Below are 18,458 nucleotides of genomic sequence, written 5' to 3'. Positions count from 1 at the left end.
GTGCTCAAACACTACGGTCACTGTAACTCCTATAAAGCTCACACACACACACACATGTATTCACCTATACCAGCAGAAAAACTACACGCATAAAAGAGTCATGAATGCACGTGTTGAAACACAAATTGAGTTTTCCCTGCACTGCATACACATAAACACTAAACACACAAGGCAAACATATATACATTTTTTTTTTCCCTGACACCCACATAGGAATCTCAGACACTCACTAAAGGTCTCGAGATTGGCTCTGAAGTGATTTTAGCCTTATTTCAAGCAAGTTTAGAAGCTATCAGCCTGGCGACTAGCAACAGATTAATCTTTATTACGCGTTTATATTACTGGGAGTGCAGCGCCTCCCTCCCACCCCACAGCATGCAGGGAATAACCCTGGATGAGTCAGAGCAGGACCTCAGCTCCCCATGCCATCTCCTCCACATGTCTCTTAACTATCTTAGCTCTCATAAAGCTGGCTCCCAAAAGCCCATTACTTTATAAGACTCGTCGATCTATGACCCTGTGAAAAATGAACTGTCAACTTTCATGATTCTGCTAAGGTTATAGCTGCTCCTTGAGACTGAAGAAGGAAGTCCTTTTTCTTCTTTTCTTTTTTTTTTTTTTTTTTTTTACAATGCTCTTTTGCTGTTTAGGGCTGGTTGCTGAAGTGTCTCTATAGAAAGAAAGTAAAAACCCAAAGTTGGTGTTGAGCTTTCAAACACTGACTTTATACACACTACATAGACAGAGGCTGAGGTCTGATCTGTGACAGCTCCTTCAAACTGGAAATTGAGACGTTTGAATTAGTTGGAAATTGTCCATTGTTAATTCAAACTAGCAAATAATAATCATTTAAAAATGTACAAAAAAAGGTGTCTTTTTTACATTCATTAACCCATTAAGACCAGAAGCGGCGTACGCGTGTTTCTCCCATTAAGACCGGATAAGATGAACACACGTAGTATATGATTATGTTGTTTTTTAAGACATGTGACTGATGAAATGGTTTGTGATTTGCTGAATTTTCTGTCAGAAAGGTGAAATCCATTATGGGAAATGTATTTTGTTTGTTTTATCAGCGGTTTTAGCTGCAAAAAAAGTTTTTAAAGTCGAAGTTGGCTCACGACCTGAGCGAGGGGAGTGATATTGAAGCAGATTACAGCAGTTGCCTAAATGAAAACAAGAAAAACAACAACTTAGAAGATTCAAATACTGACTTTAACCTGCTAAGCTGCTAACCAGCTAGCCAAGGCTGAGGGTGAGCGACATGTCGTAAGAGGAGGAGGATCTGCAAGCCAGTATCACCACTAGCTAGAGGTAAAGATTCGCCTGAAACCTTTATTTCTCAGCCTCTGAAACAGATAGAAACATGAAATGAAAACCCCTTGAGACCTTGAACCCTCGCCTTTGTTAATAATCACCCTTTAACCTAATCATCAACATTTAAAAAAAAAAGAAAAGAAAGTTAAACTGAACTGAGAATGTTGACAAATGTGCATGTTTTTCCAGCCATATATAATGTCCAAGGCAAAGCCAATGATTTACAATAAAAGTCAATGGTTGAAGCTCTTAAATGGTTTTCATTTCATGTTTCCATCTGCTTCAGAGGCTGAGTAACAAAGGTTTGAATGGACGTCAAATATTTCAGAAAAATCCTCAAGTTTCGGGAGGTTGTTTTTTTGGGGGGGGGGCACCTCAGGTCTTAATGGGTTAAGTTCCAGAAACACTATATTGTAGATTTTTCTCAGTGTTAACTTCAGTACGGCCAAATACGATTCACAATCATAAATATTTTCTCTCGTGTGGATAAAAAAATAATGCAGCATTTTCCCTATGAAAGGCAGAGCTCATGTTTACAGGCATGGCTTCATAAAGATACAGTAAAAGATGCATTAACCCATAACAATAGTGACCCCTCTGATAATGAAGAAATGCAGCTACATGTGTTCATCTGACCTTTCCGTCTGACACAATATTACCCGCTGCAATGGAGCCGGGCTCTCTGCATATCTTGACATCGTTAGGCTATTTTAACAATAAAAGATTGATGTATAAATATATATGCATATATTTCTTTTAATAAAGATATGGTTTTGTGTGAGAATGCTCCTACTTGTGAAATCAAGCTACGTAACGTGGGCAGATCCTTTCACAACTAGGAATGCTTGATGTTTATATTTCCCTTTCTCTATGGAACAAAAGCCTTTCTTACATGTTAGTTTGTCCTAGTTTCAGTCAGTCAGTCATGATAATTAGAAATACCAACAACTTATTATACATCCAACTTCCTTGCAATAGATATTTATCGTTTCAGATGGCTCTGAGGGTAGCATAGAAATATAAAGATTACAGGAAACACAAGTAAAATCGAGATGTGAGTTGGAGCACTTAGCATGACCTTGTGAGACTTGCCCTGTGTGTTCTGTTACAGTGATATACAGTATGTACCAGATAATACAACACTGTATCTTATGTTTAAAGCTTTATGTATCCATATCTTTTTAGTAAAGAACAAGCTGAATTCACTGAATGATACTTTGAAAGGAAGGATCCCAGAGTTGTATGATGGGTAACTCTTACCACACGCTTAATGAAGTGGAGGCTCTAGTCTGAATATTAATGTATATTTATCTGTCAGTTTTTACCTGTGAACCCTCTGATGAACTGCGTGCTATAGCCCCCCATGTAAACCCATAGCAAGAATTAATAGGACTGATATGATGATCACTGCTATTACAGTCTCTCCACTGCAGCCACAAGTACTGCTGTTATAATTACTATCATTACTACAAAAACAGCTCTACTTCTGCTGTTGCTACAAACGCTATTACTGCAATTGGTATCACTACTTATACTGTTCTTGATCCGACTGCAGCTGCTACTGATACTACGCAATCTGCTATTCCTACTGCTACAACTACTACCTCTCTTACTATTTAGACTGTTACTAAGTGGTGGAAGAAGTTTTTGATCTTTCATTTAAATAAAGGAATAAATACCACAAAGTAAAAATACTCCATTACATTAACTCATTTGACAGATGCTTTTATCCAAAACAACTTACAAGTGAGGAACATCATTAAAGCTTCAGTGCGGTGGGAAACCTTGGCATAAGTACTAAGTACTACTTCTACTTAATTGTAATTACCAGTAAAAAAAAAAAAGTACGCAAACTATGTGATAATTAATAGTAAACTGTATTTAGAATGCTTCCTGTCTGTGATGTATGTTATAATATTATATATAATGATTGTTAATAGCCCAGGTGGAGATACTTTAAGGACATGGCATTCGGTGGATTATTTATTTTATATGACACCTGTGGCCAAATAAATGTGTTATATAGAAGTAAAAGTATTTTTGTATCTCAAAACACAAAACTTTAATTTCAATAGTTGGATAGATTTGCTTCTACCATTAGCTACCATTGGTATTGTTATCACTGATACCATTGTTACTACTGTCACTGCTGCCAGTGCTGCCACACATAACACATTGGATGAAAAAAAAACACACTTGTTCCATAGTAAAATGCACTTGTGCTTGGGGGTCACCCGCAGCAGGAAGAGCAAGAGCCACACATTCCAATGTTATTTGGCGGGTGGAGAAGGTGGGGGCAGCAAAGACGTCCGCAAAACTCAATTCAGACCTGGCAAAATGTGATTATCTGGAGTGGGTTTGCATTAGGTTTGTATGCAAATACAGCATAAATCATTAATATCGAAATTCTCCTCTGAATCTATGGGACTTGTTGTAGGGCACGCACTGCACGTCTGGAGTGGCCGTCTCTTCATTTGTATGCCCATAGGAGGGGGGGTGGGGATGGGGGGAGTAAAAAAAAAAAAAGGGGTGCAATGCACATGAATCTGCCCACAATTTGACATATAACAAATACACACACACACACGTTCACACATCTGTAGATTTAAGCCACACCTCCCTAAATTGGCTGAGGATTTATCAATAAATGTCATTAACAGCAGCAGTGGCCCTGAGGTCTCTGTAATCAGACAAGGTATCTGGTTACAGAGGTACAATGTGCTGTGTAAAGATTGATATGAACCCCACACCATTTGCTGTACTGTAGATGTGCTTAACACAATCAATACTTGGCTGCAGTGGAGACCTATCTATAGCCATGCATTATCAAACATGAAGTATTACATTATTCAAACAGTGCTATACATGCCACGACTGCTTGCGAACATTGCTCCGCACATCGTGTTACTTACATTACCTCGAACCCCTCATTCATTTAATATATTTGATGTCAACCGGAACTTCAGATGGTCGGGGATTGACAAGGGGGGGGGGGGGGCTGATAGAACTGTAGGACTTGGATGAGCAATGTTGAGGAAGCTACTCATAGCTGAGCACCTCTTGCAATTTGAGAAGTAGGCTTCATAAACAGAGAGTTAGTGGGTAGGAGAGGGGGGGTGGGGGGGTTGTATATTCTCTCATCAATTATACCCATCACTCCCAATTTACAAGTACTCTCGCATGGAGCTCTATAGTTCTCCTCAAACGTGCTGTTGTTTGTCGATGTTTGTTGCCGCTGATAAAAACTATCTAAGAGCATCACCTCCCGTACTCACATTGGATGACACTAAAAAGAGTCTATTTCTGTAGACTTGAGAGGATGAACACATACAGTACGGCGGTGCCTCTGTGTCACCAAATAACAGCAAGGAGCACGGTAATGCAGCAATAGTACAAATGGAGTCTCTTTGACTGACTGAGATTGGGCTAATTTTAACATTAAATAAGGTTTAAGTGCAGTTTTAACAATATTAATCACCAATTTGAAATGAAAACCGTGTGTTCAGTTTTTGTGCGCCAAAAAGACACATTACAACACAAAGTCTGAATTGTTTAAATGTGTAAAACTGTCAGTTTAAATCAATAATTTAATTGAAGTTGGGCTTTATTTTGAAGACGCTGTAATTCATCCTGTTGCTAACTAACTCTTCCATCGCTGACTTTTATTCTGACTCTTTTGCAACAACATCCCACAAACTCTACAGGGAGTGATCTATCAGAAATGTCATGTCTTCAGTGAACTAGAATACAATTCAGTTAGAAGCCTTTTTTTGATTTAAAAAAGAATGTGTGTACAATGCACTCAACATCTCTGACTGGAAACACACAGTTTACACCACTTCTCTGGTTTTTGCTGAAAGGCCTTTGAGGGAATGGATAATAATATGTAACTGAAGAATAAAGTTAATACAGCAGCTTGAAAAGGTGATATCACAACTGATAATGCACCACATACTAACCTTTTCCACCATTTGCAGACAGGAAGCAGTCATTTTCAAGTGTAGAACTCTGCACATTTGAAATATAGATACTGAGTGAAGAAATATTTTATTTTACTCTTTCCCCTGTGTAGCCTGGCTGTGATGTCATTGGCTTTCTTATCCAACCCAACAACTTCTGTTGTGTGTGTGTGTGTGTGTGCGTGTGTGTGTGTACTTATAAATGCCACATAGTGAGGACCGAGTATTTTCCTAACAGAGTGAGGCCCCTCTGGCCGTAGGCTGTTTGAGGGTCAAGATTTAGGCTAAGGGGCTAGAGAATGCCTTTTTGTTAGTGAGTGTCCTCACAAAGATAGAAGTGCATGTACGTGTGTGTGATTTCATCCTAAATGCAGCACTAGTTGTTTCACTTGTGATCAGTTACTTTTGTCAGAGGGCATGTATCCCAGCCTGCCTTCACTGTGAGGAGTCTGAACCATGAACACTGAGGTCTTATTAGAACAATATGCAAGAAATATACTCACACACACACACAGACACACACACACTCACACACACACACACACACACACACATCTATACACCTGTGTGCTCATGAGGCGCAGGCAAACATTCAAACGCATGCTTACATGCTTATAATAAAAGGCTGACTAGTGTGTGTGCGTGTATGTGTGCATGTGTGGGTGTGTGTGTGAAACAGGTTCTGTAAAGCAATGATGATAATTAAAGACATATGGTGGGATTGGTGGGCTCGCTGTGAAGCGCAGATGTAGTGGATCACAGTTGGCATTACTGGTGTAATTTTCACTTTTTCTGGTTTAAGTGGAAGAAAGGTAGGCATAACAAATGAAGCTTCTCACACACACACAAGGACAGACAGACACACACACACACACATATGCTACTAGATGCACATATGCTGGTGTAACACAGATACAGTAACCAACAGTGTCTGTTCATGCACACACACACGAACATCACTCACCGCAATTATTACACATTACAGAGACCAAAGCTTGTGTTCATCAAAAGGCAAAAAGTAGATATATTCTTTTTACTCATGTATTTGATTGTTCTTAATTTCACGTGTTACTTCCCACTGGTGATATTAAGAATTTAATGCAAGTAAATTACATTCAAATTCTTGAAAATTCTTTTTGTTTATGCACAACATGGCAAAAATGTAAAGGTTGAATGAAGAATGGGGCAGACGTAGAGTAAATCCTTGAGTGGAAACTGGAGCACCTGATAAAAAATCCCAATTCCACACATGAGGATCACATGCAACATGCAGACGCACACAGACAGACCTCAGCTGGGACGTCTGACTCAGACTTCGGGCCTTTATGCTGAAACAAGAGGTTGGATCTCGGTTCTTGAGTTGTGTGAGACATCGCTCACCCTCAGTAGTCGACAGTGTCAGTGACACTGACCATCACTTATTACACACATCCTCTTTATCTCTGTTTTGACTGTGTGATAAAAGCTCCACACTCTCTCTCTCTCTCTCTCTCTCTCTCTCTCTCTCTCTCTCTCTCTCTCTCTCTCTCTCTCTCTCTCTCTCTCTCTCTCTCTCTCTCTCTCTCTCTCTCTCTCTCTCTCTCTCTCTCTCTCTCTCTCTCTCTCTCTCTCTCTCTCTCTCTCTCTCTCTCTCTCTCTCTCTCTCTCTCTCTCTCTCTCTCTCTCTCTCTCTCTCTCTCTCTCTCTCTCTCTCTCTCTCTCTCTCTCTCTCTCTCTCTCTCTCTCTCTCTCTCTCTCTCTCTCTCTCTCTCTCTCTCTCTCTCTCTCACACACACACACACACACACGGAGACAGACACACAAACGCACACGCATCTAAAAGTTGTGATAATGCAGAAAGTGGTAATTGCCAATAATACTGTCCTCATCAGGTGGTTAATTACCATGAATTCGGTTGCTGCTTGTCTCTAACACACACACACACACACACACCTATAAGCACTCGCACAAAATGCTTTGACAGGTGGAAAAGGGCCGGGATATTTATTGCTCCCAGACACCCCTGTGTTTACCTGCGTCGCTGTAATTATTCTGTACGTTTAAAAGTAGGTCAGAAAGTTCAGGAGGGTGACACCTGAGAATCCCAGGGGGGAGCAGGTGGTGTGTATGGTCTAATCTACAAGACAGAGTTCAATGTAGACACTTCTACAATACAGCTCTACATTAACAGGAATGAGGATATACAGCACTGTATGTATACATGGTTTGCATCCTTGCAAACAACAAGCATTCTGGGTAATCATTTCACAGTGTGCCAAGAACCTTTGGCTAAAGTGGAGGTCTATTTAAAGCGGGCATGTGTGACTTTTGCCGAGCAGCCAACATTCGAGGCCACAAGTGACAACATGTTGACAAGAAGCTAAAAAAGTGAGAAAAATCATTAAATCAGCAAACTGACAACAATATCTGTCGAAGGTTTGCTAGCAGCTATCGTCAGCGAATTGGTCATACCAGATCAAGTAAAGCTGTCGCTGCAAAACTCCTGCGTGTGCTGAACTGAGCAACGCTGCGTTTTATTTTGCCTCTGCGTTGCCTACAGCTGTGGCCAGAGGAATTATGTTTTGGGAGGTCACAGTAGCCTCCCAAAACACATTTTCTGAAAAATTCATGCGCTAATTGTGACAAAATACACGCAATACCTTTTTATTAAATTCCTTCACTTAACAGGTTGGCGGAGGGGTAAAACTGCACGGCCGTAATTCTAGTTCCTCTCGCATTAATGTGCAGGTTGTGCTGTTTCACTTCTTTTTAGAAATTATCCCAGATTTCAAAAAATGAGACCTCAGTTGTAATAAAACTAAATGATCTCTTCAGAAATTCTGGCTGTCTTGCAAAACGCCCCTCATGATCAGAGTCAGTGTCGGAGCCTCGCGGTCGTGTCACTGCATCAGTCTGCTCAGTCGTATATTCATAGCAGATTCAATTGTAGGTTTGCAAAGGTTCTTGTAAACAGCTTAACCTAATTAAAACTTCAACCAGAGTTTGACCAATATCTGACTGACTTGTGCATTGAAGCTCAACCACTGATGTCTTTCCGCTCAGACCAAAGCGAGTCCAGCAGCTCGCCTCTCCTTCCTCCTCCTCAGATCTCTGCGTTTTCACTTTCCCACACTCTGGGATCCTCCCTTTTTCTTTATTTCTCGCACTCGGGTTTTTCTTTTTTCCTCCTTGTTGCTGGAGGGCACGGGGCTTCTCCAGTGATTAAGCCGTCTGGAGGCCTGTCTCCGACTGAGAAGAAGAAGAAGAGGACGACTGTTGGTGATACCCAGCTCTCACTGTGCGCCTTCCGCTGCGCCGAGAGATGACAGCTCTGAAGGCTTGGTGAAAGCGAGCCGCCGTTTCACATGTGCAACAATATTACCACTTTAACTTGTGCAGAGGTGAATTATCACCTTGTCACCCAAAAGTGCAAATAGTGTAGTTTTCAAAGAGCAATTAAGTGTAATAGCTGCTGTCAAAAAGCCCTGCGGAAGGTACCTGTTGCTCACTCTCTCTCTCTCTCTCTCTCTCTCTCTCTCTCTCTCCCCCCCTCTCTGCTTCTCTTTTCTCCTCGGCAGATGTGATAGCTCTAAAAATATTTTCCCCTCGCTAATTCCCCAGATATCAACTGCTGCGCCTGCTGAAAGGCCCCTTTTTGAAAAAGGCTTCATATTCTTCCCGTGATCCTCTCTCAGCCATCTTCACTAATAACACCGTTGATATTGGCCACATCACGTTTCCTGGAAGTGAAGTACAGTGAATGAAGGGCAGTATCAAGTTGCCCTTGATAAGGAAATGGAGACGAATGCGGGATGATTGCAAAGTTACATGACAATTATTCTATTCATTACTGTAGAAGCAGGAGTGAAGACAGCGTGGGAGCTCGGAGGTTACAGGGAGCTGGAGACCACGCTCATACGCTATATATATATATATGTGTGTGTGTGTGTGTGTGTGTGTATGTTTGCAAGTGCTTTTAAGTATATATGCAAGTCTGCATACCCTTCCCCCCCGTGCACTTATAGCCACGTTAGCGTGCGTCGTATTCAATATTGCAAAACATGAAACAATAGGTTATGAATTGGCCTTTCCAACCCAATATATTTGACATGATCTCTGCTTCCCATCTCGTTAGTTTGCTGTTTGTTTCTTTTCTTCCCTGACTCCTGTAGACTTTGTTCAGTTTGAGTTGCTCCTCTTAAGAATGCAACGTTCCCTTCCCCAGGCGCCCTGGAGATGTGAAGAGGACGCCTCAGAGGAGTTGTACTCATAAAGCTCCTCATTCTCCGAGGGAGAGACAGAGAGAGACAACAGAGAGAGAGAGAGAGAGAGAGATGGAGAGAGAGAGAGAGAGAGAGAGAGAGAGAGACAGACAGTACCGGCAGGCAAAGACACGCTGGCATAATAACTACACTTACACAGCTAGTCGACACATAATGAGACAATGCCGCAGCAACTTCAAGGAAGAACACAGATATATAAAAAACAACAGAGAGCGAGGCAGAGGGAGAGGGAAACTGGGGGTTGTGGGGAGAAGAAGAAAAAAAAAAAAGAAAACTATGTCAACTTTTATTTCCTCTGTTATTCCACATCAATGGATGCATGCAGTGATACTAATAAAAACAAAAAAACATACACAGGTATAGACACATAGGCAGCGAGTTGGCGTGTTTGAAAAGCTCTGTGGCAATTAAGGACAAATAACTTGCATTATTTCCTGTAGTGAAGGATGATCCCGACCACTCGCTAAAAACATGTTTGATTTAAACATCAAAAAAGCGCAGAGAAACAAATAAATAAGACTCAGATAAACAAAGTTGCGCTCGGGAAAATAAAAAAAAAAGAGAGAGAGCGAGAGGGAGAGAGAGAGAACACAAACCGCAGGGGGAATAAGAATAAGAATAGCGAGCATCGAGACAAATAAGCCGGCAACATTATAACATTACCAGTTAGAAAATACACTTAATTCCTCGGCAGAGATGGATATAAACTGCATTGTTGCGTTGCAAATCCCAGCGACCGGATTTAAACTGCTTGCATTGTTTTATTAGGGAAATACGGGGGTGGAGGAACACCGCTTGTTCTAATTACAGTGATTTAATCAGGATTAGAGAGGTTACCTGGATGAAGCTAGGGGGCATCCATGGCAAGGGCACATGCTCTCAGACAAACTGGTTACATGTTTCGCGGAGCTGGTCCTTATCGAAACTCATCTAGCGACAGTGACTTCAGCCCCTGAAACAATGACTTTCTTTGCTCTTGCATGAGTAAACACTGGCCTATTGTTCTGCCTCTCTTTCCCTCCTCTCTCTCTCTCTCGCTCTCTGTCTTTATTTCATTCCCCTTTTTTTTTCCTTCCTCCTGCCTAGTTAAACAGCAGGCAGAGGGAATCCATTTTAATCTGATTAATAACTTAGTTGATCACATATAACCCAATTTTCATTCAGTGCCGCCCTTGTCTGCCCGGGCCACACCCACGCTGACCTTTGGAGTTGCCACAGTAACAATAAAGCACAATAAGCACCATTGTCCTGTCAAAAAAAAAAAAAAAACTGAAGATGTTTTACATCACTGCAAAAAATGTAATGCTGCCATCTTTTTGAATTGGATGCTTTCCAGAAAAGGCCAGGCCTGCAATTGAATGTGTGTGTGTATGTGTGTGTGTGTGTGTGTGTGTGTGTGTGTGTGTGTGGGATTCCAGTTTCCTGGGTCTCAGGGATGGGAACAACTTTTGTCGTGCATTCACAGTAATATGAATCGTCCTTTTAAAACAGATATGGTTACATATTAGTTTTGAAAGGTACAGTAACTGGTTCAGCGTTAAGCTGCCCTCCAACACTGGGGCTCTTTGTTTCCCGGCCGAGCTAATAACTGGCCCCTGATCCTCATCTCTTACTGGTTGCGGAAGAACACTCTCAACTTTTTTTTTTTTTTTCTTTTTTCTTTCTCATCTTTATCCCACCGCACGCCCCCCCCCCAACCCCCCCTCCTGAATGTATCTTTGATTACAGTGTTATATGAGCTTCGTTTTGTCATTTCAATTTCACTCAATGTGTTTAGCGCTGAGAGATTTGTATTCAGGATTGGCAATTATGATTAGAATGCCACAAAGTAAGCCTTGTGAGTTTTTGCAATGACAAGTGAAAGAGAGAGAGAGAGAGAGAGAAAAAATATCCTTCCTCCCATTCTCTCCATTTATTTCTCTCTCTCTCACACACACACACACACACGCACACATACGCACATACACACACAGGAAATATGAATCAAATATTCATGAAGTGGGCTGAGGTTCTCATACACCCATATGCTTCCTCGTTCTAGCAGCTTGCAGTGGACAGAGGCATCCATCCAGCTTGTATGACACAGCCGAGTGTGACAGAGAGCATGACAACACCCCTCCGCCACCTATCACCACAACCTCTGCCATCACGATAATCATCAAATAGGTCATAGCAAACATGCTCTCCTCTCCTTCTCTTCTCTTTCTCTTCTTTCCCTTTGTCCTTGTTGCCCTCCGCCGTACCCCATGGCTTCCTCTTTCGTTTAATAATCTGCTGTGAGAGAGATGAGTCCTCCGAGCTCCGTGATTCACTGGCCAGGAATCCTTGTAAAATCAGGGCGCCCTGCATTTGCCAGTTTCCAGAAATTGTAAGAAGTTTATGGTTTATAGTTTTTTATTATGTCTCGGTAGGAATGAAAAGGGTGCCGTGAGGAGAGGGTGTGTGTGTGAGTGAGAGTGTGCGCGAGTGTGTGTATGTGTGTGTGTGTGTGTGTGTGTGTGTGGGATTAAAACTGGAGGGATTAGCACCATACTTTAAGATAAATCTTTTTAATGTGAAACCTCATCCCCGCTCATTCTGGGGTAACCACTCTTATTAACTGCTTTTCTTTCACTCCCTTTTATGCGGCCTATTTTTTTTCGCCGAGCAACTTTAAGTACGGGGCTTTTTTGGACACGGCCGCGCACTGCTAACTCTGCCAGTTACACAAACAACGTCCCTTTTTAAGCTTTTAAACACAGAACAATGGCAAAGCACATAGCTGCGCACATTAATGCTTTTGTATATGGGAGGGGAAGGAGGAAAAAATAGCAGGAAAAGCAGAGGAGAAGAAAAGAGATAAGCAGAGCTTGGCTGCGCTGCCCCTCCATCCATTTCTCTCTGTTTTCCTTTTTCTCCCTCAATCTATCTCTGTGAAAAAAAAAAGGAAAAAAAAAAATCTCTCTTTCCATCATCAAATCCAGGCTGATCTGTATGCGTCGGGGGCTAAACAGACAAACATCATATTCTCAGTCTCCAGACTCTAATTGACTGAACAAGGATTGGTCACACTTTTAAGAAGCGTTCCATAATGGATTTCCATGTTTGTGCCTCTTTTAACTGGCAGCGCGAATGGAAGGCATAAATGTTGTCTTTATTACCAAAAACAACAGCCCCTCTCTCTTTCTGTCTCCCTCTATCTCTTTGTATCTCTCTCTCTCTCTTTTCTTTTTTCAAAAAGATGATATCAGTGCGATGGTCGGCGTTCGTTGCAAGGTCACCGCTGCCCGACAGATGACAAACGATCTCAAGATGGCCACATCATCTGTCCTGTAGTTGTTGGCCGCATGAAGAGATGAATGAACACATCTAATTTTTTTTTTTTTTTTGTTTGTTTGTTTTGTTTTTCTTCTTTTTCTTCTTCTCCACTTCTTTAATTTGATTATCTCGTCGTGGGGGGGCAAACCGACAGAAAAAAAACAAAAAAAAAACAAACAAAAAAAAAAAAAAACAGCCACCTGATTATCCGTGGCGGCGGCTAGAAGTGCTTCCAGGCCAAAAGCAAAACGACGTGTGGGGAGGAAGGGTGAACGAGAAGAAGAGAGGGAAAAAAAAAAAAATCTGCACTTATCGTGTTTCTGTATCAGGAAGCAGACTTGGCAAGAGATTGGGATTCAGTATTATGGACAAGCTGCTCATCAGATGGGAGTTGGGTTTATTTCTGTGGCCCACCCTCCCTCCACCAACTCCCTCCCTCCACCCCAACTCCCTTCCATCCATCCATTCCCATCCACTGCCACCCCTCTTGTTTGCTTCCTATCCAAGATGTGTCTCATTTTCCCNAACTCCCTCCCTCCCCCAACTCCCTCCCTCCACCCCAACTCCCTTCCATCCATCCATTCCCATCCACTGCCACCCCTCTTGTTTGCTTCCTATCCAAGATGTGTCTCATTTTCCCTGACTGGACAGCTACATCAGAAATGCCCAAAAGAACTTGGCGTCTTTGTGTGGACAGAACACAACTTTTCATTTTAATTATTTGATTAATTTTCTCACTGTTTATTTTTTCTTCTTCTTCTTCCCTTCATCTTTTTCTTTCTTTTCTTTCTTTTTTTTTCTTTTTTTTTTTTTCCAGGCTCATTATCTGCAGAAAAAAAAAAAAAAAAAACAGTCGCACACACACACACACACACACACACACACACACACACACTCGCACACATGGAGCTAAAACTCCATCACCAGCAGTGACGGCCACTTTTGACAAAACACTAAGTGCGTTTCTTAATTATCTGACTTCTGTCTAATACCGTTGTCATCTCGCAGACAGTCCCTCTCCTCGCTCTCTGATGTTGTTATCATGTTCTCATTTGGACGCTGGCTCTCTGCAGGTAGTCATCCCCCACCACCCCCTCATCATCCTACCCCTCCTCCTCTTCCTCACACCCGTGCTCATATGTGCTTCTTCCGAATTCTCCTCACTCGTTGTTAAACTGATAAATTTTCGCTCCGTCCCCTTATATACTGTAAACCTCATTCGTCTAAAAACGGTTAAAAGATTGAGTTGTGTTTGTTGGGAGAGGTTCTCCTCCTCTGCAAATGAATCCATCCCCCTGATCAGCGCCATCCGTCCAACACCGAACACACACACACACACACAGACACACACACTCACCCTTCTTCTTCCACCTCCTCCACTTCCTCATCATCTGACAAATAAAATAAAGTAAATAAATAAATAAATAAAGCTCGCCTTGTTAAGAAAAACAAATACTCTGCAACTTTATCAGGGGGGAGGCAGCAGGCACAACTCTTCCCTTTTTTTTTTTTCCTCTCCTCTTTGTGAAAGAGTGCCGTCAGCTTACCTGAAGTTTTAGAAGAACACGTCTTTCTTCCAGGCTCTTAACTTGAACACAATGCAGGTGCGTTTTTGGAGGGGGGGGGGGAGGGGAGATGGAGGATTGGTGAGGTCTGTGTGTGTGTGTGGTGTGTGTGTGCTGCGGGGGGGAGTTGTCTGCTCATTGCCATTCAAGTATTAAAAGTTTACAACAAAAAAATGCAGGAAGCTACCTGAATCTGATGCAGCTGCAGGCCACTTTAGGTTTGTCGAACCTATCTAGTGTGTTCCTATAGTAGATTCTCTTACACAATAAAGTAAGTCAAACTATTCTATTGGTTTTTTTTTTTTTTTTTTTTTTGGGGGGGGGGGGGGGGCGGGGGGGNGTGCGGCGGGGTGGGGGGTTTGCTTGAATGCAGAGGTTGCAGTATTGGATCTTACACCTATTGAAGCTGACGCAGTATAACAAAGCGTGCAGGGCCAAAAGTAATGATCATATACAAATATCAATATGAGAAAGAATGTGTGCTAAAGAAGACGCATGGCTATTGATGTTTAAATAACTGTAGTGTCAGAGAGATGGAGAGAGGGGGGAAAAATGTGAATCATATTTTCTCACTGTGTCTTGTGGTAAAAAAAAAAAAAAAAAGCAACTAATCGAACACACTCGGCGAGGCACAAACAGTAAAGCCAAGGGCGAGATAAAAACAGCACCTCTCCTCTCTGTCTTCTTCTCTCTTTCCCTCTGCCGGGTGAACATAACGACAAATAAATATATAAGCAGGTGGTATGCCATTTTTGCTGTGAGCCACATTATCTTTGCCTCTCTCTCTCTCTCTCTCTCTCTCTCTCTCTCTCTCTCTCTCTGGAAACAGAAAGAAAAGGTTTGACAATGCAAACTCCGATGATAAAAAAACCAGTAAAAAGTTATATCTTCAAAAGCGTTTTTTTTTTTTTTTCCTCACTCCTGTGTGTGTCTTTTAATTTGTCTGGGCATACGCAGCTGTATTTGCATTTCAAATACTCATATTTGAAGAGGGTGGTTTAAATGCCAAGACGCGAATTGATGACAATCACCTCGACTCAGAAGCATCGGCGAAAACCCCTCTCTCCTCGCCGCTGACATTAAAACTAAAACCGACGGCCGCAACGCAAACACAATACAAATATATATTTATCTTCCCCTGCCTTCCCTTCTTCCTCCATCAACCTTTCTCTTGCTCTTCCTCTCCCTCCATCTCATTATTTTAGTATCACTTTACATTTGAATATCAGTTCCTATACTCGCAGGGCAACAGTGTGTGAGCCGCCTCTAGCAAACTAAAATAAGAGAATAATCAGCGGGGTTTAGAATGGAGAGGAATTGATTCAGCGGCAAACAGTCGGGGTGCATGCACACACACACACACACACACACACACACTTTCACACACATTCACAGCCTCCTCCCCTTTCGCTGCCTTTTCATCACTTTTCCATATTCATTTCTGTAATTTACAGTAAACCCAATAGCTGTCAGTCACACACTCACACAAATACACACACACACACACATACACACACTCACACACATACACACACAGGAGAGAAAAGAATTAAAAAACACTGTAGATTTACAGCGTTGGGAAACAGCTGCTGCAACATTTACAGCAAAGACCACTCTAAAATATTAAAGATGTGTCATCACCGGTGTTCAGCTCTGCATCTGGAACCATCTGCTTTCTATTAAAACATTACACCCAAAAAAAGCCCATGCAGCCCACTTGCCTTAGCAATGCTATTTCCAGCACTTTCTTTCTTTCTTTCTTTCTTTCTTCCTCTCAGATCTGCTCGATCTGGAGGAAAACGTCGGTTACAGACAAACAACCTTTTTGAGTCCTGCCGAACTCGCCCCATCTGACTCTGAACATCAATAAAACAAGTCCCTGAATATCTACCGGACTTGTTGTACAACTTATTACAAGGAGTCACCGGTTCATGAGCTTAAGTCGGGAGGAGAGTTCACAGAATACAGTTTATCACCTGTTTAGACGGAAATAAATCTTCCTTCGTGAAATCAATAGTGCCTTATAGTGATGTTTGTTAGAATATTTTTATCTGAAATTATTATTTCTCCTTTCACAGCTGTATTTTCCTTATGATGAATAATAACTGGAGGTCACACACACACGCAGCCCTTCCTTTTGATTTATTTCATTACATTACTGGTCCTCGTCCGCGTGTCCTTGAGCAAGACACCGAAGCCTCAAGTTGCCATGACTAAGAGCATCAGTGAAACGTCTAAAATGTAAAATTACAGTCCTCTCTTCCCTGATGTCCTTGGGTTACTCAGGGGTGTGGAGGCGTACAATGACTCAGACTGTTTGGGGCGATGACATCTGTCCTGTTAGAACAGATAGAGAGAGAGAGAGAGAGAGAGAGAGAAAAGAGTAGAGTGAGAGCTTCTGAAAGCAGCACCGCAAAAATATTATGTTACAACCCCGAACAGAGAGAGAGATGGGAGGAGAGACTTATGGGCCGAGTCAAAGGTAAACAATTACAACATCGTGAGTCACTTTTTTGGAGCGCGCCTAAAGGAAGATCATCTCTCCCACTTAATAGGTAATTTCCTTTGTCTTCTGAGGATCGGATCACATGTTGTTGCCTTCGACGGGGTGGTCTGCCGAGGGAAACGGCAAAAGAGAAAAAGAGAGAGAGAGAGGGAGAGAAAAAAAAATTACGGATTGAAACTTGGCTGGAAAACTTTCACAACAGCGTTCCTTGAGAAACATTCTGTTCAAATTAAACAAGCGCCTGTTTGTGAGGAATGTAATGACAGATTCAGAGGGACATTTCCCAGTTTATGTCTTTTTTTTTTCTTTTTTTTTTTGATATTTCATGCTTTCTGTCATCTTGTCTGTGCAAACCTAGTTGTCCATTTTTTTTTTTTTTTTTTGGGGGGGGGGGGGGGGGGCTGTCATCTCCTCCCCCCTCATTTGCAACCACTTTTCTTGTTTCCTTTCTCTCCCTCTCTCTACATCTCTCCATCACGTTCCCTTATGATGTCACTATCTCGGTGTGAATCATTAGGATATCAGTGTTCAGCCAGTGACAGAAAGTGCCTGATTAACAAGCTCTCTTGTTTTTCCTCTCCTCTTTATCCTCCTCCCTTTTTTCTGAAACGAGGACTCCCGCTGCTTCCAACGACATTTCTCCTCGTTCCGCCTCCCCCCTCCTCATCATCCCTCCTTCCCTTCTCTTCTTCCCTGTCGTGGATGGCAGGGAGTCACAGGTGTGTGACAATAATTACACATACACTCAGAAAAAAAATAATGTCGTTTCCTCCATTTAATAAGTTTGCAGTAAAATAGGCAGCGAGATAGCGAGAGAGGCAGAGAGCTCAAATCTTATCGGATACCCCAACCTCTAACTTAATCATATGGCTCTTAAGAGCAGCCCGCCACCAGCTGGGGCTCCGTAATATGCATGCAATATGTGTGTAAAACGATACGCTTTAATTTTGAGCCCACTTTAAGCAGCAACAAAATCTGTTTATATGGGAGACATTTAAAGAGAAGAGAGGGATGGAGGGAGGGTAAGCAGAGGATTGGGTTAACTCTTGCTCTCCATGCCTGACAAAAGCCATCTGTTGGGTGTCAACTAGTATCACTGTACACACTGTAATGTACAGAGTGGAGAACAAATGGGGAAAAAGTTCACTCACTTTTTTTTTTTTATTTAAAATTGGGTGTAAACTGAGTGCCCTTTTTTTCCCCCCCTTTTTTTCTGTCCCCTGAAGTTGCTTTAAAGCCAGACCGGATGGTCGTCTGTGTCTGTACGTCACGCCTGTGATTGACTGGCGAGTTGGCCCAGTGTTAGCTGAGAGAGCTCCAGCCCTCCCTTGACCCTCAAGGATAAGCAGATATAGATAATGGATGGATGGTTGACATTACTGAGTGAGTTTGGTGACTCTTGACGCTTGTGCTGCTCTTAGCGCAGCGTTTTAGCCAGCAGGCCCTCCTTTTTAAAGGTCCTGTATAACAGGACCCATAATAGTGTTTTTTTTTTTCATCTGCACATCAGATGACATCATTTGTCAATGCCTTCTAAAGCGGTTTCAGGTTG

General features: G+C 42.1%; 1 protein-coding gene across 1 annotated transcript in view; it reads left to right on the top strand.

Annotated features, from left to right (window-relative positions):
* znf536 (zinc finger protein 536) overlaps window positions 1–18,458 on the top strand; it is a 118,409-nt gene that overhangs the window by 50,576 nt on the left and 49,375 nt on the right. The window contains exon 4 of the mRNA XM_022742019.1: window positions 7,551–7,555. Within this exon, the coding sequence (XP_022597740.1) occupies window positions 7,551–7,555 (5 nt within the window). The remainder of the gene's footprint in view (window positions 1–7,550; window positions 7,556–18,458) is intronic.

Source organism: Seriola dumerili, unplaced genomic scaffold, assembly GCF_002260705.1.
Source record: "Seriola dumerili isolate Sdu_G_001 unplaced genomic scaffold, Sdu_1.0 BDQW01000003.1, whole genome shotgun sequence".
Lineage (NCBI taxonomy): Eukaryota > Metazoa > Chordata > Actinopteri > Carangiformes > Carangidae > Seriola > Seriola dumerili.
This window is presented reverse-complemented; position numbering and strand designations above follow the sequence as displayed.